This window comes from Hyperolius riggenbachi, chromosome 2 (genome assembly GCF_040937935.1).
Source record: "Hyperolius riggenbachi isolate aHypRig1 chromosome 2, aHypRig1.pri, whole genome shotgun sequence".
NCBI lineage: Eukaryota > Metazoa > Chordata > Amphibia > Anura > Hyperoliidae > Hyperolius > Hyperolius riggenbachi.
In genome coordinates this window covers 464749418-464770488 of record NC_090647.1, presented here as the reverse complement: position 1 = coordinate 464770488, position 21071 = coordinate 464749418, and the positions used below count along the sequence as shown (strand labels likewise).

Here is a 21071-nt window from a genome sequence, read left to right as displayed (position 1 = left end):
AATAACCGCTGGTAGATAAAATTGAATTATCCAAAATAATAGATTGAATAAAACACAGGAGGTGATAATACAAGCAACTGCACAATGCGGCAGTAAGATATCTACCGCCATGTGTTACTGCTGGTGTGTTTGTGCTTGGGTTAGCACTTTTTGTCCGTACTTGAATATATCTGCTTACTGTGTGCAGACCAGATGCTCAAATTCCTCTTTCATTCCTTTTTATTTTTAATTTTAGCCTATTATACATACCTCATATTGTCTCTTCATTGACTTAGCTTCTCCCTTTATCTTCATAAAGTTTCGAGGAGAGGTGGTCCTATATCTGAGGTCCCCATCCAGTGCCTTGGAATTCTATGTGGCTGTCATCTGCCTTTGATGTGACTTAGATCTGTCACCAAACGCTCTCCTTGAACCTGCCAAACACCTGCCGTGTTAAATACTTTGAATAAGAAAGAATTTTGATAGTTGCTGCCTAGAGCAAACCTGCCACCATCAAAAGCAGGACTCCAGGATGTGCTAGTAAAGAGTATCCTCTTGGTGTATTCGTTCTTGCAATTAATCTTGTGCTTATAATATGTATATAGACAGCTAAAAACAGCATTTCTGCTATTGAAAATAGCTTAGATCATGAAATGAGTTTAATTGACTTTCATTGTAGGTTATTTATGATTTGCACACAGGTACAGTTTGGTACATAATTATTTGAACAGAGACAATTTTTTTGATAATTTTAGTACCGTCCATTACCACAATGAATTGTAAATGAAAAAATTCGGATGCAGTTGAAGTGCAAACTTTCAGCTTTAATTCAGTTCGGTGAAAAACATGATTTAATAAAAATGTGAGGCAACTAAAGCATTTTTTAACACAATCCCTATATTTCAGGGGTTCAAAAGTAACAACAACAATAACATTTCATGTCAATAACAAATAAACAATTGACTTAAAGGCTATTTTATCGGCAGGTGTGGGCAAGTCCATCATTGTCATTATCAATTAAACAGATAAAAGGCCCTGATTCGGTGTTTGCATGTGGAAGATTTTGCTGTGAACAAACAACATGCGGTCAAAGGAGCTCTCCACGCAGGTGATAGAAGCCATCCTTAAAGCGGTTTAAAACTCTGACATAATATTCAATAAAAACATGTTTTCCTACTTTTTATATGCCATACGGTTATTATCATATTTGCATTTGTGCATAAGTATTATTATTCATTTAGAAATTACAGGTTCCCAAAAGTACAGTTTTTTTGCTTAGTGAGCTGACTTTGCATTTTATTAATAATTGGTTTTATTCATTATGTATTGAAGGCATACAAGCTTTCAGTGTCTCTCTGTCTCCAGCTGCTTCAGCACAATCAGCGAATGTGTCACATTCCTCACTTGATACATTTAAGTCAATACAAGATAACATTATTTACAACTTCGAACACGTCCAGATTTCAATGCACTGAACTTTCAAGCTCTGTGTGTAACCCTTCCAATGCTGGTCTAGTAAAAAAAAATGCTGGTTGCATATAATATGCTGTAAATATTTTTTTAGAGCAAACAAGAAATGCTGGGTTATATTCCGCTTTAAGCTTCGAAAGCAGGAAAAAAACCATCAGAGAAATTACCACAATTTTACGAGTGGCAAAATCTGTGGTAATGTACAGAACCAAAATTAGAAAAAAGTTTTCTCTGTCCAAATATTTATGGACCTAACTGCACACATGCGCCATCTAGTGTTAGGACCAGTTCCCAATTTAAGCAGATGGAAAACAGGCTCTGTCCATTTTGCATCCGCTTGAGCCATCTATTCCATGCGCTCCGCCCGTTTTCCCAACTACGTCGATCGTGATCAACACCCACACGTCCTTTCAGTTCCGCTACTGATTACTCCACTTGTTCACTGTATACAGCTCAGAGGTTGGTAGGGGCATGGGATTCACCATGGGAGACAAAAGACCAATTCTCCCTAGCAACAGGGAGAATTTTCATTGGTCCACCATTCACCAATGAGAATTCTTCTTTTGCTGATGATTCCTATTGGTCTTTAGCAACTTTATGGAGATTCACATCCTTCTGCACTGCACCGATCTGTGTCCTGGGACCAAGCAGAGGAGTCGGCAGCATCTAAACTGGGGAGACACGTGAGTATTTGCATGACAGCGGCAGCTGACTCTGTGACAGAAGCCACAGTCAGATTGCAGAAGTTACAGTTCAGGTCATCCTACCAGGGGAAAGACAGGCAGGACAGTGCTGCATTTACTGCATCAAACCAGTTTTTAATTTTTGGTTTTAGTTGGGCATTAGCTGGGTATTCTGTAACACGTCTGTCTCCCTACCGCAGAGCCATATCAGCCTACACCTTGCTCTGATGAAGACCAAAAGCTTTCAAATTTATTTACATGACTTTGTAAAAGGAAAAGGTGTACTATACTCCAGCGGTTCTGCATGTAAACCTGGCTTGATTTAATAATTATACTTTACAAATCCACTCCCTGGGTACCGGTCGTATTCACTTAAAGAGACACTGAAGTCTCGTAAAAAACATCTTTTTATTTTAAAAATGTGTTTAACATAATTGTCTTAACTAAACCGCCGCATCCCCGCGGCTGTAATCTATCTAAATTCCCCCTAACTCCCTCCTCCCTCTCCCCTGCAAAATCCACGACTTTCTTGGTTGTGGATTTTGCTGCCCTGTGCGCTACCGTATGAGCCGCAGCTCTGCCTCTACACGCGTCTGTCAGCCTGGCTCGCCACCTCTCCCCCGCCCCTCTCAGTCTTCCTTCACGGAGAGGTGGCGATCCAGGCTGACTGACGCGCTGAGAGGCAGAGCTGTGGCTCATAGCTCTGCCTCTCACAGAAGCGCTGCCCGGATTGCCCCCCAGGGAGTTGGGGTGGGGGGATTTAGATAGATTACAGCGGCGGGGATGCGGCGGTTTAGTTAGGACAATCATGTTAAAAACATTTTTAAAATAAAAGGATGGTTTTTACGAGACTTCAGAGTCTCTTTAAAGGCAAAAGAGCACCACATTTTTTTTAAATGAAGCTTTTTGAAGACTGTGGTTACAAACTGTGGTTGCTGGACCAGGAGGTCAGCACCATGTAGGTAAGTAATGGTGCACCCACCATCCCCTCCTAAATGGGACACTCAGTTAAGAACCTCCCTTATGGGAAGGTTCATTTAAAAAAATGGTGGTGCTTGGTTCCCTTTACTGTTTGTAAAACTGGCATGGGCAGAGAGTAGTGATGGTCATGTCTAGGTGAACTCATGGAGAAGCATTTGACCAGGGGAGGGATATGCAAGTCTCTGATTTGCTAGTCATGATCATGTGCTAAAGCAGGATATGATCACAGCAAATCAGAGCTTTGCAAATTAGCTGACAAGCAAATCACATTCTTCCCCATGAGTTCTCCTAGACTCCTAGACATGACCATCACTAGCAGAGAGCAATTTTACCGGTACTTCCAACAGTTTGATAGCTTGCGTAGCTACCCGCGTTACCTTGAGAAGCTGAATATTTACAAATATACCTTTTGTGTAAGAATGGGTATTTGGGGGTGGGGAGGGTCCTTTAGAACTTCCACAAAACCCAAGAGGTTCTTATTATCTCTCTCTTCAAAAGTACCCTGTAATAATAGAATCAGAGCTGGCATACTAATCAGAGAGATACCTGAAGCTCTGTAACTTCTCATGAAGTCTGTTGATTCTTCCATGTGTTATCTGCTTGACAGGTCAAGTTGTGCCTACTGTGAAGTGTGGGAGCTGGAACAGCATCATTAGGAACAGTACAGCATTTAATGAGACAAAACTGTGTCGGCAATTGTCCCACCTGTATTAAACTTACCTCTCACTCCCATTGCAGGAGGGAGATTCACTCGGAGCAATGGAGAAAGTGTGCAGACAGCTGACTTACCACCTCAGCCCTCACTCACAGTGGAGACGTCAAGGTATTGTGAAGAGAAAGCCGCAGGCCTGGTGAGTCACATTTCCAGAAGCACAGCATGACTTAACAGCTCATAGACCTGTACTTGATCTGGGGGATCAGCAAGTGTTTTCATTGAGCAGGTTTTGTTTCGTCCCCCTCCTGAGGTCCCCCGTTTGTTTTCTGTACAGATGACCTGTTTTGAAAGCCGTGGGCTTCTACATGACCCAGATATTTAAACTAACCTATATCAGCATTTTCTCCTGCTGCGCTCTTAGCTGCTTCTCAGTGTAGGCTCACCTCCTGTTTGCACACTGTAACCACCTCCCTTTTTTCCTTCATGTCCCTCAACCTACACTCATTAACCTTTTTGTTACAGTTCCTCGACCTCACTAGCCCTGATTTTCCTTATCGGAGCATATACACCTCTCTGCACTGATTATCTTGCCACAACTTCATGGAATGAGGAAGAAATAATCTCTTTAGAAAGCTGTTTGATATCATCAGTTACAGAACAACCCATTTTTTTATCTGAACAGTCACTAAAGCTGATATATACAGGATCCAACAAACCTGCACTTTAAAAATTGAGTAAATCGTCCCCCTACATGGTCTGTATGTCCAGTTTTACTGTCTACATCCATATAGATATCTACATTGATGCTCCCCCTGTTCTCAGTTGTTCCTTTTCCCAGCAATCTCTGGTTAAATTTCAGTACCTTGCTTCCATCTTCAAAGATCACCTGTGTATTTTAGAATTTTTGTGTGCTTTGCAAATGTTTTAATACTGCATTGATGTCAGTCTGCCTTGTTGTCATCTGCAGCTGCACCTTCTATCATGTTTGAGCTACAGCCTTCCAGTTTGGTTTATTATTCTCTCCACGTCTCACACTTTCCTGATATCCTGATATCTTGTCTCTCCTTGTTTGTGTTCTCCCCCACACTGTCTCATGTGTGTGCGTGTTCCTGCACTTCTGTGTTGGCCACTCACTTTGTCATTGGTAATATGCATGTGTGTTTGTCAGTGCCAGCTGTGCTTTATGCATGTGTGTGTGTTGGCTGTAAGGTACATTATATATCACACTTTAGGCTGATGTTCATTAAGCTAGCAGGTGCAGAAAGAGAGCGAACAAGGTTGCCTTTGTCCTCACTCACCCTGCTCACTCCATCTTCCAACTTATGCCTTCAGGGAAGAGATACCGGTCAGTTGCAAGAAACATTTCCAGCCAGGCACAGGAACAGCTTCTTCCCTCAGTCAGTAGCCATGCTTAATGCGGAACCATACGAGAGCTGCTAGGACTTGAAAGCATTATAGCACAGAATTGAAAATGATCACGTCTCACCCTGTTTACCACCACTTTAACTTACAGTGGGTTGCAAAAGCATTTGGCCCCCTGGAAGTTTTCCACATTTTGTCACATTACTGCCACAAACATGAATCAATTATATTGGAATTCCACATGAAAGACCAATACAAAGTGGTGTACATGTGAGAAGTGGATCGAAAGTCATACATCATTCCAAACATTTTTACAAATAAATAACTGCAAAGTGGGGTGTGCGTAATTATTCGGGCCCCCCTGAGTCAATACTTTGCAGAACCACCTTTTGCTGCAATTACAGCTGCCAGTCTTTTAGGGTATGTCTCTACCAGCTTTGCACATCTAGAGAGTGAAATCCTTGCCCATTCTTCTTTGCAAAACAGCTCCAGCTCAGTCAGATTAGATGGACAGCGTTTGTGAGCAGCAGTTTTCAGATCTTGCTAAAGATTTTCGATTGGATTTAGATCTGGACTTTGACTAAGCCATTCTAACACATAGATATGTTTTGTTTTAAACCATTCCATTGTTGCCCCGGCTTTATGTTTAGGGTCATTGTCCTGCTGGAAGGTGAACCTCCGCCCCAGTCTCAAGTCTTTTGCAGTTTCCAAGAGGTTTTCTTTCAAGTTTGCCCTGTATTTGGCTCCATCCATCTTCCCATCAACTCTGACCAGCTTCCCTGTCCCTGCTGAAGAGATGTACCCCCGAGCATGATGCTGCCATCACCATATTTGACAGTGGGGATGGTGTGTTCAGAAGGATGTGCAGTGTTAGTTTTCTGGCACACATAGCGTTTTGCATTTTGACCAAAAAGTTCAATTTTGGTCTCATCTGACCAGAGCACCTTCTTCCACATGGTTGCTGTGTCCCCCACATGGCTTGTGGCAAACTGCATACGGGACTTCTTATGCTTTCTGTTAACAATGCCTTTCTTCTTGCCACTCTTCCATAAAGGCCAACTTTGCACAGTGCATGACTAATAGTTGACTAATAAATGTAGATCTCTGCAGCTCGTCCAGAGTCACCATGGGCCTCTTGACTGCATTTCTGATCAGCGCTCTCCTTGTTCGGCCTGTGAGTTTAGGTGGATGGCCTTGTCTTGGTAGGTTTACAGTTGTGCCATACTCCTCCCATTTCTGAATGATCGCTTGAACAGTGCTCCTTGGGATGTTCAAGGCTTTGGAAATCTTTTTGTAACCTAAGCCTGCTTTACATTTCTCAATAACTTGATCCCTGACCTGTCTTGGACCAGTCTTGTGTGTTCTTTGGACTTCACGGTGTTGTTGCTCCCAATATTCTCTTAGACAACCTCTGAGGCCCTCACAGAGCAGCTGTATTTGTACTGACGTTAGATTACACACAGGTGCACTTTATTTAGTCATTAGCACTCATCAGGCAATGTCTATATAGGCAACTGACTGCACTCAGATCAAAGGGGGATGAATAATTATGCACACACCACTTTGCAGTTATTTATTTGTAAAAAATGTTTGGAATCATGTATGATTTTCATTCCACTTCTCATGTGTCCACCACTTTGTGTTGGTCTTTCATGTGGAATTCCAATAAAATTGATTCATGTTTGTGTCAGTTATATGACAAGATGTGGAAAACTTCAAGGGGGCCGAATACTTTTGCAACCCACTGTATACACTGTCTTAGACTTGTAGTATTTATACCAGTGGTCCTCAAACTAAGGACCGTCGGCTGAATGTGGCCCGCCAAGGCATTTTCACTGGCCCTCCAAACACAAACTGTATAACTTATAGGTGCTGCCCACTGCACTTTTAAATATCTGCGACATGCATATAGAATAGCAGTGCTGGCACCACCCATCCACATACTGTAGAAGCCAGTGAGCAGTCCATCGCTGGCTTCCAATCCAATTCTGCATCAGGTGACACTGTTGTCCAACTGAACGGCAGGTTGTCACCTGGGTATGCTTCACTGTTTGGTGCACAACAACGTTCTTTGGGGTGCCGCATGACTGAATGGCTGCTGCTGAGAGTTCTCCTCCGAGCATGACTGGGGGAAATTAATACCTAGGTATTAATTCCCCCCATTCATGCCCGGAGGAGAACTCTCAGCAGCAGCCATTCAGTCGTGTAATGTTTTTCAACATCAGTTTATGTATCTTCCGGCCCTCCAGCAGTCTGAAGTATGTTGTTCGGCCCTTGACCGAAAAGGTTTGGGGACCCCTGATCTATACTGTCTATCTTTGTATTTTTTGTCTGTTTTAAGAAATTTCTAAATCAAGTTCCTTGTAAGTGAAAACTTATGCGGCCAAATAAATTTGATTCTGATTAACTGCCTCCTCAGTATATAATCGTCATCTCTGCCTTTCCCCTACAGACCACAATCCTGTTACCTTGTCTTGCCTGTCCCTTTACTTCCTGTGCAGAACCTGTCACCTTTGCTTATCTTGAATTAGAAAGAGCTTCTTGAAAGGACACTGAAGTGAAGAAAAACTTATGATGTAAGGATTTGTATGTGTAGTACTGATAAGTAATAGAATGTTAGTAGCTAAGAAATAGTCTCATATTTTATTTTTAGATCTATAACTTTTTTTTGTAACATTGCATAATCCAATTATTGTATTTGTATATTGTATAAATGCTCCAGAAAACAGCGGCCCAAGTTGGGTCAGAGAGGCTCGTTTGCATAGATAACAACTGAAGTTTCCTAACTCTTCCTGTACTGGAAACAATATTAGGCTTATATCTGTGCTACTAATGTTCTATTTATTAGCTGTACTACAGATACAAATCATTATCTCATAAGTTTATTTTCACTTCAGACTCCCTTTAAAGTGGTATGAAACTCAGCATTTATAAGTTGCTCTAAAGATTACCGTATTTACAGCATAAAATCTACTACTACAAACATTTTTTTTTTGTAGTAGAACAGCATTCAAACAGTTAAACACAACACTCACTTCTTCAGTGGAAAGCTTGTTGCAGCATCTGAAGGGTTGATAACATTATCTTTTGTTTACATTCCTTTGTCTGCTACAATTAGTAAACATTCGCAAAGTGCTGAAACTGAACTCTCTCTGCTTCTAGTATGCTATAAAAAGGAAGTACCACTTTAAATGGCCCATAGATTGCACTACACTTGATTATAGAAAAGTATAACAATGTATTATTTCATCAATAAACACCACTAGATAGCATGTTAAAAACACTTAAATTGTTCCGCTCCATAACAATTGCCACAGTAACATCACATCCTATATCATAAATATTACAGATTCAACATATGTGTCCCCACTGCCATATTAACTTTGTGGCAGGTGACGTAATTCTTGTATCCCTGCGTTGATACGTGGTTTCCCCAATGATCTGTAATGATATACTCACTTACCTGCTTTCCAGTGTGGCTCCGTGCGTACAGGAAGCATCTCCGACTGGCTTCCTGGTTGCATCACGGGGCGGACAGGAAGTCTCGCTCACGTGACCTCCTCCTCCGCTACTTAGTTCGGCGTTATACGCCACTCATTACAGGAGCTTCTTCCCTGCTAAATCTCTTGAAAAAGCGGTTTGGATGCTGCGATACCGGTGGAGAGTCGTCCGCCGGGGGCTCCCTCTTCCTCTCCTGGCCCATCCATCCTACCCAGGTCTCGGTAATGTTCGCCTTCTATGTTCACTGTTCATCCTGGTGCCTGCCATTATAGTCACCTCCAGCACTTTCACCATTATAACTTGTTTGTTATTGTTATTATAGTTTATGTTATTTCAATGGATGTCATTTCTCTGGTCCTTATGACCTCTTAAGGTTTGCACTAATGCACTATAGGCGTATACTGTCTGAACCCGGGTTCCTCACCTATTGAGGGTCTTGATTGACCACCACAGGTGATAGTTAGATTATCTAAATAATCTGTTTATACCAGGGCTGTGGAGTCGGGACAAAAATCTTCCGACTCCTCAGTTTATGAAACCGCGACTCCGACCAGGGCTGTGGAGTCGGTCCAAAAATCCACCGACTCCGACTCCTCAGTTTAGGATTCCACCGACTCCACGACTCCGACTCCTCTAATTTGCATATTACAATTTTGTTGATTAAAAGTATGTAACATGAAATTCGTCTCTTAACTGCCAACGCTTAGGAATTTTACAAGACAACTGAAGTAAGAAGGATATGTAGACTACTATATTTATTCCCTTTAGACTAAAACTAGTCCTTGGTAAGAGTACTTGTAAAAGGTACAACCGGAACAAAGAACATCTATCAAGTGTGGGTGCATGTAAGAATGATGTGCAGGTACTCTGCAGGGGAATGAGGAGATTGTAAACAGACAACACCTCTGTGTTCAATGTGCACAGCATTCTCAGTGGATTCCCTGCAGCTCTGTGGGGAGTGCATATGTAGAGTATAGTACTACTGTGTAACAAAGTAAACCTGAGACAGATGAAATTAAAGTTTTATACATACCTGGGGCTTCCTCCAGCCCCCTTCAGGCTAATCAGTGTCTCGCTGTCCTCCTCCACCACCTGGATCTTCTGCTATGAGTCCAGGTACTTGAGTCAGTCAAGCGTAGTGCGCATGAACACACTCCGCCGTGAGCGTACTACACCTGTGCAGCACTATTGCGCAGGTGCAGAATGTTCCTGGCTGTGGGAGCGGCATGCGGCCGGACAGCGCTGACTGGCTGAATTACCAGGACTCATAGCAGAAGATCCGGGTGTTGGAGGACAGTGAGGGACTGATTAGCCTGAAGGGGGCTGGAGGAAGCCCCAGGTATGTATAAAACTTTACTTTTCATCCGTCTCAGTTACCCTTTAATTTGTAGTCACCAAACCAAATTTTAATAACATATCAAATTATTTGATTTCATCAGCAAAGGGAGTGCATACATTTGCATAAATCAGAATCAATGCAGAATTATTTCCATCTCGTTGACCATCTCTTTTAGTGACATAGCTACACATCAGGCTTTATTCTTACAGCATAGATGTTATTTAGTATATATAAGAGATTCCTGTGTACACATAATATATACAGTCACAATCAGATATGTATATCTGACCTTAAAAATACGGGGACTGCTTTATTGAAGCAGCACAAGTAACTAATTTTGATTGGTTTATTTCATTTTTGTGGACTAAGCACAGCTATTACTGTATATATACTGTATATATACATTATTTGTAATGACTATTATCTGAGAAATAGAACATTTTATCATATTTTCTATTTTAATTACAGTTACAAATTCATTAGGAGTCGGAGTCGGTGCATTTTTTCCCGACTCCGACTCCGACTCCAGGCACCCAAAATTGCCCGACTCCACGACTCCGACTCCACGACTCCGACTCCACAGCCCTGTCTCCGACTCCAACTCCGCCTCCGGGTACCCAAAATGGCTCAGACTCCGACTCCTCGACTCCGATTCCTTAGCCTAATACTTAACATTGCTGTGGATTTTGTACAAAAATCATCCGACTCCCGACTCCTCAGTTTATGAAATCACGACTCCGACTCCGACTCCGGGTGCCCAAAATTGCTCCGACTCCTCGACTCCAACTCTGACTCCACAGCCCTGGTTTATACTTACCTATGATTAAGATGATATATTTATGATATAGGATGTGATGTTACTGTGGCAATTGTTATGGAGCAGAACATTTTATGTGTTTTTAACATGCTATCTGGTGGTGTTTATTGATGAAATAATAAATTGTTATACTTTTCTATAATCAAGTGTAGTGCAATCTATGGGCCATTTAAAGTGGTACTTCCTTTTTATAGTATTCTTCTCTAGGCTTTTGCACACACTCATTGCTGTGTGGTGGATTTAAATACATTTTTCTGCTTCTAGTATGTGTGCAACTGAGAAGTCATCACTGTATAGATTTTAATATAGAAATACAGCAGCTATGCAATAACATGAATTGGCAGCTTTCATTACTAGTACACAAAAGCAAATATGGTAACTGTATGGGTAATAAAACGTAGGAAAACACATTTTTATTGATTGTTATGTCAAAGTTGTATCCCACTTTAACCTCCCTGACGGTAAGCCCGAGCTGAGCTCAGGCTATGCCGCGCAGGAGGAGATCTCAGCCCCTGGTGGGGCGATTTTCACCATTGAAAGTGCTGTACGCGCAGCTAGCACTTTGCTAGCCGCGCGTACAGCTTGATCGCCGCCGCACGCAGCGGCGGAAGAGGGCCCCCCCGCCAAAGCCCTGCGCTGCCCGGACCAATGAGTTCCGGGCAGCGCTATGGGCTGGATCTGAGGCTCCTGACGTCAGGACGTCGGCTGACGTCCATGACGTCATTCCGATCGTTGCCATAGCGACAGGAGAAGCCAAACAGGGGAGCGCGTTATATACGCGTTTACCTGTTTGCTATTGTTGCCGGCGACGATCGAACTAGAGGGACACATGCGCCCTCTAGTGGAGTTTCATGTAGCTACCACTCTGGTAGCTTTACATGAAACATAAAAAAATAAATAAAAAAAAATTGGATTTCTGCAATTTTTGCAGAAAAAATAAACCGCCAGGGAGGTTAAGCAGCAGATCCTGAAGAAAAGGAGGAGAATATAAACAGACATAGTAATCACTTTTAAGTATGAGATCTTTCTGATGCTGAAACTCCTCTCTTGGATCTTTGATTAGAAGCCAATCTACCATCTTACCTTTCTTATTCATTGATTTCTGGGGTTACACTCCTATTACTGTTTGAATTACACTCCTTGCTTGGCTGGTTTAATTTGTTTGACAGCCCACTTTCACTATTGACTTAAGTTTCTTGTTTCATGAGACATTTCTCTGGGAAGAGACAAAACTACAGAGACAAAATTGTGTAGAGCATTCCATCTGGTTCCTTACTTTGTTTTTTAACCTTCCACAAAGAACACTACCCACCAGAGCCTAACATTTACATCACTACTCTTGTAACATGCACAGAAGATGCACTTCAAAATACCATATAATCCCATACAACAAACAAAGTGCCATCTGTATCCTTACCCACTCCTTACTGTGAAACTCATTTTGCTTTAGAACTGAAACATATCAAGTATATACCGAATAGGAGTGGCATATTAGAACTTTAGTGTAACTTTTTAAATCTATAAACCAGAGTTCCTCAACCCTGTCCTTAAGGCCCAGCAAAAGTAAATGTTTTGGAGGAAACCACAAACATTCACATGTGGAATAACTGGTGCCTCAGCAGAGCTGAATAACTACCTCTGGATTTCCCATGCACACTGTTGGTTGGCCTTGAGGTCGTAGTTGAGTAATACTTGTTTGTCCCCACATGGGCACAGGACGTCTGCAGGAGGCCAGTAGAAGCCCCAAGTAAGTGAAACGTTTATTTCCCCAATCAGTTACCCTTTAAAGTGAATCTTGACTAATGACTATGGCACAACACCCACTTGCTCAATAGTAAGTAAAACCAGGGATGCCAAACACCTAAATACACCCTTTACAGTTGTGTTCAAAATTATTCAACCCCCACTGAAATTGAGTGTTTTGGCCAGTTTGACATTGATTTTGATTTTAAACGTGAAGCATAGCTTGACACAAGTGTCTTGCAGCGATCTACGGGTATCTTAGCCCATTCTTCATGGGCAAAAGCCTCCAGTTCAGTCACATTCTTAAGCTACATACACACGGGGGACGAATGTCCCCCATTGCATGTTTACAAGCGACCAGGGAGCGATAGCTCCCTGCCGGCGACAGCTGTCCACATGTCTCGCCAGAAAGGCAGAGACGCGCCGGAAGCTGTCTGTGAATGGAGCATCCACTTGCATTGTGTTTCCTGTCACTAGTCCGTATACACACGCGGACTAGCGACAGTTGCGGCGACAGCTGTAGCCGGCGATTGAACATGTCAATCGCCTGGCGACAGCTCCGACGGGCGACGGTTTGGGGCGCGTGCGTCATACACACAGGCGACCTGTTGCCGCAACACGCGCGTGCCACGTGGTTGCGGCGACAGCCGTACCCCGTGTGTATGAGCCATTAGACTTGCGCGCTGCAACTCCCACCAGAGGTTCTCAATCGGATTTAAGGCTGGTGACTGCAATGGCCACTCCAAAATGTTCCAGCCTTTAATCTGCAACCAGCTGTTATAACTGGAAAAGGATGTTGTACTAAGTATTAAGAATGAATGTCACTTGGGGTTGAATAAAACTGATAATGATGTGAGCACAGAAAAGACATTTGTGGTTATTTAATTATAAATGTTATGTTATATTTGTCTGACTTACAAGTGCCTCTTTGATTTAATTGTAAACAAGATGACTGAAATGATCAAAATCAATGTCAAAATGGCCAAAACACTCAATTTCAGTGGGGGTTGAATACTTTTGAACACAACTGTATGCTAATAAATACAGAAAAAGCACATGCTATAATAAATAAACTTTAAACAAAAAGCAGTAACAGCGCTTTACAGAAGCTGTTACATGTGTATCCACAGGAGCAAGTCATTGTGCGCAATTAAGGGCTAATTCACAGTGCTCAGTTGTGTTGCAGAATTATTCTGCACGTCAACTCACTGCCCATACAATTCTATGGGGCTGTTTACAGTACTGCATTGTAACTGTCTTACTGCATGCAGGCTTTGGGCTTGATTTACAAAGCCGTAATAACTGTTATCACGGCTGTGAAAAGTGCTTTGCGGGCATTTTAGCGTGAAAAACGATTATCACACGCAAAAATTTGCGTTCGCACAATAACGCAAATTTTTGCGTGTTAACGTTACATACAATTAGTTACATAGAACAATCCATTCAGGAAGGCTTTGTGGGCTTTTTAACAGCTCCAGCTTCGAAGTAAAACTTGGATATTACATGTCTATATTACCATGTTTTACTAATCGCCCTCAAACTGTCAGACTAGGAAAACAGACATCCTCCACCCTTACCCTGAGCACTGGCGTGCCACAGGGCTGTGTATTAAGCCCTCTCCTCTATGCACTTTTCACCCATGACTGCCAGCCTATCCATACCTCAAACATAATTGTTAAAGCCAATGGGTACCATTTCAAAAAAGAAAAAGTCAGATACTCACCTAAGGAGAGGGAAGGCTCGGTCCTAATAAGCCTTCCCTCTCCTCTCCCGGTGCCCTCGGTGCTGTGCTGGCTCCCCCATTCGCGTCAGCCGCCGCAGGGACTTCGGAGGTCTTCGGGAGCACTCGGGCTTCCGAAGACGGGCCGCTCCATACTATGTACACGCGAGCGCGTCATAGAGGGCGTTCGCGCATGCGTAGTATGGAGCGTCCTCGTCCTCGGGAGCCCGAGTGCTCCCGAAGGCTTCCGAAAGCTCCCTTCGGCATGCGGAAGTGGCAGTATTTGACCGAAGTGGTCGAATACTGCCACGGGGGATCCTGAGCGGGACTGGGCACCGGGAAAGGAGAGGGAAGGCTCATTAGGACCGAGCCTTCCCTCTCCTTAGGTGAGTATCTGACTTTTTCTTTTTGGAAACGGTAAACATTCACTTTAAGTTTGCAGATGATACGACTGTCAGACAATGAGGAAGCTGCATACAGAGAAGAAGTTAGGAACCTGACTGCATGGTGCGACATTAACAACCTGTTATTAAATACAAAGAAGACCAAAGAAATTATTCTGGACTTTAGGACCACCAAAAAGACAACTCACCTACCGCTAATGATCAATGCAGAGGCTGTGGAGAGAGTTTCCAGCTTCAAATTTTCAAATTCACCATCGCAGAGAACCTGTCCTGGGCTGAAAATGCTTTAGCTCTAACTGGCAAAGCACAACAACGCCTCTACTTTCTGAGAAAACTAAGGAGCGCTAACCTCCCATAGAAGCTGCAGGTTAATTTCTACAGATGCACTATAGAAAGCGTTCTGACCAATTGCATGACGGCCTGGTACAACAGCTGCACGAAGGCTACTAGAGAAGCCCTGCAGCGAGTTGTTAAAACAGCAGAAGCCATTATTGGCACTGAACTACCATCACTGGAACTTTTGTATAATACTCGCAGCGTGAGAAGGGCCAAAAACATTATCAAGGACAACACTCACCCTGGAAATGCCTTGTTTGAGCTCCTTCCATCAGGTAAACGTTTTAGATCAATCCGCACACACACACACAGACTGAAAGACAGCTTTTTCCCATCCGCCATAAACTTGATGAACTCTGAATGCTCTCTGAAATAATTAACACTGTGTACAAATTGTTTAAATATCTGTAATACCTGGCATACTTGTATAATTTCTTCTCTTCCTTGTTACTATCACTATGTTCCCTATATGCACCGTGGGGTTGTCATGAAAAGTAATTTCGTTGTGTTACACAATGACAATAAAATGAATTGAATTGAATTATGTTTTGGCTGGAGTCAACTTTTTTTTTTGACAAGTCAGTAGGGATGATAAATGAGATGCTAATAATTTCAAGTTGATTAAAATTTTATGCAAATATATTTGCATAAATTCATAACTTATTTGCATCTCATTGACCATTCTTACTAGTATGATTAGGTGAAAATAACTGCATGGATATTTCTTTCACCTCCCTTTGTGCTAGGATGCTAAGCTTATAGCAACAGTGCAAATTAAAGCATGTTTTTTTGGCCAGAAGACGACACCCACACTATGGGCCTTATTCTCTAAAGAGTGCAGAGAGGACAAAGCAATTTTACTATTACTGCGTTAACTAGAGCATGGTTGGTGAGAACTAGTTTTGCACTGCACTCCTCCATTGAGACACTGCAGTGCTTTATCACAAAAGCCTGGCTTGCCTCTTCGTCTTTGTAGGTGTTAATTAGAATTCTATGTTAAGATTGAACGTCCATGCCTGCAGGCAGCATGAGATGGCTTCTGCTTCTGTGTAAGGTGAGATCTGGTGAACGTGGACCACTACTCAGCTTGTGATTCTACTCTATATTCTCTGGTTAATTGCTTTTCTAATTACTTCTTGTTCCCTTTCTTAGAACATAAAGTAAAGTCAAACGACTTCCTATGTTAGCCGTTCGAAGAGTAACTGCTGCTTTCTCCAAACATAAGAAATACCGACACCCTGAACAGTTATTTTAAAATATAAACAAAAATTCAGTAACTCACTGGTGGTGTTCTGTAGATGTAGAACTTGATGGTGTTTAAGAGGCTGAAGAGGTGTGTAATGGATGGATCAGAGAATAGCTATCTTTGGAGAAACGTCTCTATTTTACAATCTGAGTCTTTTTTTTTTCGGAATTCTGCTTTAATCGACCTTCCAGTTTAAAGCGAAGTTCCCGGATTTTTGTTATTATTTTAGTTTTGGACAGTCTGGAAAGTCGTCAGACACTTTTGTAGGGTTTTATTGCTGCCTGTGTCCCCATTGCATATATTTTACCTCATTTTCTGTCCCAGGGACCTTTATATTGCTTCCGGACTTTTTATTTTGTATTTATTTAAGTATTTATATAGCGCCAACATATTACACAGCACTGTACAGAGTATATTGTCTTGTCACTAACTTTCCCTAAGAGGGGCTCACAATCTACTCCCTACCACAGTCATATGTCTATATATATATCGTGTAGTGCATGTATCATAGTCAAGGGCCAATTTTAGGGGAGGGGCTATTAACTTATCTGTATGTTTTGGGGATGTGGGAGGAAACCAGAGTGCTCAGAGGAAACCCAAACAGACACAGGGAGAACATACAAACTCCTTGCATATGTTGACCCGGCTGGGATTCAAACTGGGGACACAGCACTGCAAGGCAAGAGCGCTAACCACTACGCCACCGTGCTGCCCGTGGACTTGAGATGAACCTCGGGTAAGATAACACATACTTACCGAATAAGAGCCAAGCCTCTGGATACTGTAGAGGTCTGTGTCCTCTTCACCACTGCTAGCCGGGACTCTCTTGAACATCGGGGCCACACTCCTCTTCAGGTATGGGCGCAGCCGTCCTGTACCCACGTGAGCACTGAGGCAGTAGCATTGTGCCGTGCCTGGGTAGTAGCACGTAGCCACTCTTCATTCCCACAAGCTCTTGTTGGGATTCTTCAGGAAGGGTCGGCAATGGGGGACAGCGTGGGAGGGCTGTATAGGAACCAGAGGCTTCCCTCTTCTGAGGTAAGTGTATGTTTTTGTACCCGAGGTTTTACCTAGGGTATACCTTGATATGAAAACGGGTAGTTCCAAGGACAGAAAAACATGGCAATAAGAACTGGCGAGAGATCATAACTAGGGTTGCCGCGGTATACCGGTATGACGATATACGGTTTGATTGTGCATGGTAATCATACCATGCACAGTCTCGTTTTAGGGGGCGGGGCGACCAGGGGGGCGGGGTGACGTAGCGGCGGGGATGCGACGTGGCGAGCGCATGTACAGTGACAGGGATACAAATACTCATTTGCGGGCAGCCAGCTCCGTTCTGAATGATGTACTGGCTTCATTGTACTTCCTGTTCTTGTATCACATTTCCTTGAAACAGCGCCCCCTGGGTGCATTACTACTGGCTACACTTATCCCTGGCTACCTTTGCTGCGAGCACCTATTATTGGCTACACTTATCCCTTGCTACCTTTGCTGCAAACACCTACTACTGGCTACACCTATCTCTGGCTACCTTTGCTGCGGCCACCTACTACTGGCTACAGAGGGGGGCCCCGGGTCCAAATAATTGTATAATACTGTATACCGTAATACCGACATACCATGGTATTTTTTTGGACGGTTATCATACTGTGAAATTTCATACCGTTGCAACCCTAATCATAACACCTACCCACTTTACAAAAAAATACAGAACTTTATTAATTTCCTGAATCCGGGCTTTAAAGTTGCAGTGGTGAAAATTCACTCAGTCTTTGTACTCTGGAGGCTTGCAAGCAAACATTGTTTGACTCATTGAATATTGTTCAGAGGCATTGCTGTATGAGTGCAAAGCTATTTTTACAAGCTTACTGTTCACTTAATTAAATTGGTATTTTTGTGTCATTATGTGTATGTGCTGCTTATGCTTAGCGATTGTCCAAACACTGACTCAAATAGGTTAATTATGCCCCAATGAGGTGCTTCTGGCTTTGACCTCAGTCGCATGGCAAGGGAGGTCAGCTCTGTAATGAAATGAGCAAGGGGTTGATCAAGGTCGTGCCGTGGCAAACTCGCTGTAATTCCACTATAAGCTTCTGGATAAGAGCCAGAGTCTTTTTTTATTAGTATAAAGCACATGTCCATCTCTAGTGAGCTGTCCGTAAATGTTTACACTGGATGATTAAAATGGTCAATCAGGACTTTTTGGTATACTTACATCTGAGAATAAAGCACAGTTGTAATAACAGTGGGAAACCGTTGGTTCATTAAAATAGTTAATAAAGCTACATACACACACTAGGCTCTTGTAGCCTGACAGAATGGCTCATGAACATTTTGGGTACAAATCTGGTGTGAGTACAGGTATCCTACTAATTCACTAAATGTTGAAGAAAAAATTTTGTTTTGCTTAACATTAGTAAGAGGGTTTTCTGGTCCATTGTAGCACCACAATCATAGGAGTTCTGGTTCACCATGAGCTTGTTGGGTAATCTGTAACTCTGGGTGCTTCAAGTCCTACTCTATAGAGCCACAAATATCCATGCCATGCACTGATGAGGATCAATCAATCCGAAACAGTCTGTATGTATGTTGGATTATAGTGGCTCTGTACAATTAACAAGCTGACACATCATTGCATTCCAGCGGTTCTGGAAGTGTGTTTACCTTGCAGGGACAGCAAAGGATGATTTGCATATTCAGCAGTGATTCTGTGTGGGCGACATCATATGCTCTCTCTAATCTGAATTATCACAAATACCTTCTGTTTTAAGAAGGCAAACTTGTTTTGCTTAACATTTTAGTAAGAGGGTTTTTCGGTCCTTTGTAGCCCCTTATGCATTCCTAGACGTTCTGGTTTACCAGTCTTGTTGCAGGAGACTGATTGATCACTCCTATGTCAAGGGAGGCTGAGCAAGATTGCCTTGTCTAAAGGCCCATACACACGGCATACAAATGTCTGTACAGACATGTGTTGAGCGACGGTTCATGTGACAGTTTGTTCGTGTGGACACGGCAAGCGACAAAGACTGTCAGCAGACTGTCTGCACACACAGCCATGTTTGAGCGATTCAACTGGTGAATCTCTTGTGACTTTTGTATCACAAACCGTCGCTTAGTCTGTAGGTGTCCTGTGTTGTGTACGAAAGTCTTCTACAGACAGCAGAGTCGCTACCATAGTACTACTGCTATACGTAGTCTGTGGCAGACAGCTTCCTTCGTATCTTCACTCTTTCTGTTGTCACGTGTGTACAACTGTCGCGAAGTCGAATTGTCTCTGCCATAAATATGCTGTTGTCTCTTGTCTGTTTGTCGTTGCCTCACAACTACAGACAAATATATGCCGTGTGTATGGGCCTTTAGTGACTAGTGCTATCAAGGGAGGGTGGTCGAAAGGTGGTCTTGTTACAGGTCGCTGAGTAACTAGTGTCAAATGGAATAGGCTGTAAGACTACTGCCTTGACAAGAAGGCTGAGTGACTTCTGTATTGTCACAGGTGGCTGGGTTAGTGAAAAGGAAAGGTAATTGTTACCAACTTACAAAATTGGTTCTATTTAGGGGAATTATCATGATAAGTTACAGATACGTTAGATAGGATCTTTTTAATCTTCTGCCTAAGCCCCTTGTTGGGTGCTCTACCCGGATAAATTTCCTGTCCCTCTGACTGTCACAGTGCAGCTTCTAGTTTGTGAACATTCAAAGGTGTTCTCAGAATCTGTGGTCATTATGCATTGCAAGGCATTGGGCAGTGGGCTCAGCAAAGCTAGAATACACTTAAAAGGAAAGGGATGACCAGAAAGCTGGGAAACATTTGAGGATGCTGAGAGTGGTTTACAGTACAGGGCACTGAGATGTTGGCTCACACTTTGTAGAGTAGTAGAAAACTGTACCAAAGTATTGAGAGCACAGGAAAAATTAACCACGAAAAGGGAAGCACTGGGACTTTGGCATACTGGAACTATTGCCCATACCTATTTGATGACCACTAAGCTATGCCTTCACCCCACCCACCTAAAATACATTTCTGGAGTGGGAAGTGTAGTTTATCTGCTTCAGTCTACTTAATAGAACAGTTTCCTGCACAGCTATAAGATCTGAGCTGCAGCACGATCTCAGGCTCCAGGTGAAAGTAAGTCTTATTAACTATTTCAGTCTATTTTAGTTTTTAGTTAGAAGTCTCTTCACAGTAGTTACACTAGTATGGTAATTTTACTAAAACAGAGGTTTCAAGTTACATGTATTCTTTAAATTACAATTCTAATGGAAACTTCAGTGTTGAAATTGACCACCACAGACCTTTATAAGTTAATAAAATGACCTTCTTCACTGCCATGATGCAAGAAAAAGATGAAACCGTGATCGTATGGTCACTGTTTCCTTGTTGTCAGCTCCTCTGAGGACAGTTAGTGCCATCACTATGTACTATGTAAAGGTGGTGAGGAAAATATCAGCGCTAAATAAATGAATTAGTAAATGCTAAATATAATTTCCCCAATGATTTCAGATTAGAGCAGTAAGATCTGCATTTTATTTTCATTTTTTTAGAAATCCGAACATTTCTGACATTTATTTCTATTTCGGTTTAAAATACTAAAATGTCATTGTTTATATGATGAAATGACTCCTCAGTAGCTCATACGCATCTTTACTCAGAATTCAGTTTGGTTGGAGAGGAGTGAAGAGGCAGTGACTATTAGATGCCCTGACAATATTCACCCACATGGTTTTCAACATTGTAAAGAAGGAAGTGCATTGCACTCGGTGTACTATTATTCTAATGTAATTCCACCTCCATGTCTTCCATGTTCTTATTCTGTAACATTCTTGGTTGT

At 42.5% G+C, this 21071-nt stretch overlaps 1 protein-coding gene across 1 annotated transcript in view; it reads left to right on the top strand.

Annotated features, from left to right (window-relative positions):
• LRRC75A (leucine rich repeat containing 75A) overlaps positions 1-21071 on the top strand; it is a 382041-nt gene that overhangs the window by 211403 nt on the left and 149567 nt on the right. The window contains exon 3 of the mRNA XM_068270169.1: positions 3852-3964. Within this exon, the coding sequence (XP_068126270.1) occupies positions 3852-3964 (113 nt within the window). The remainder of the gene's footprint in view (positions 1-3851; positions 3965-21071) is intronic.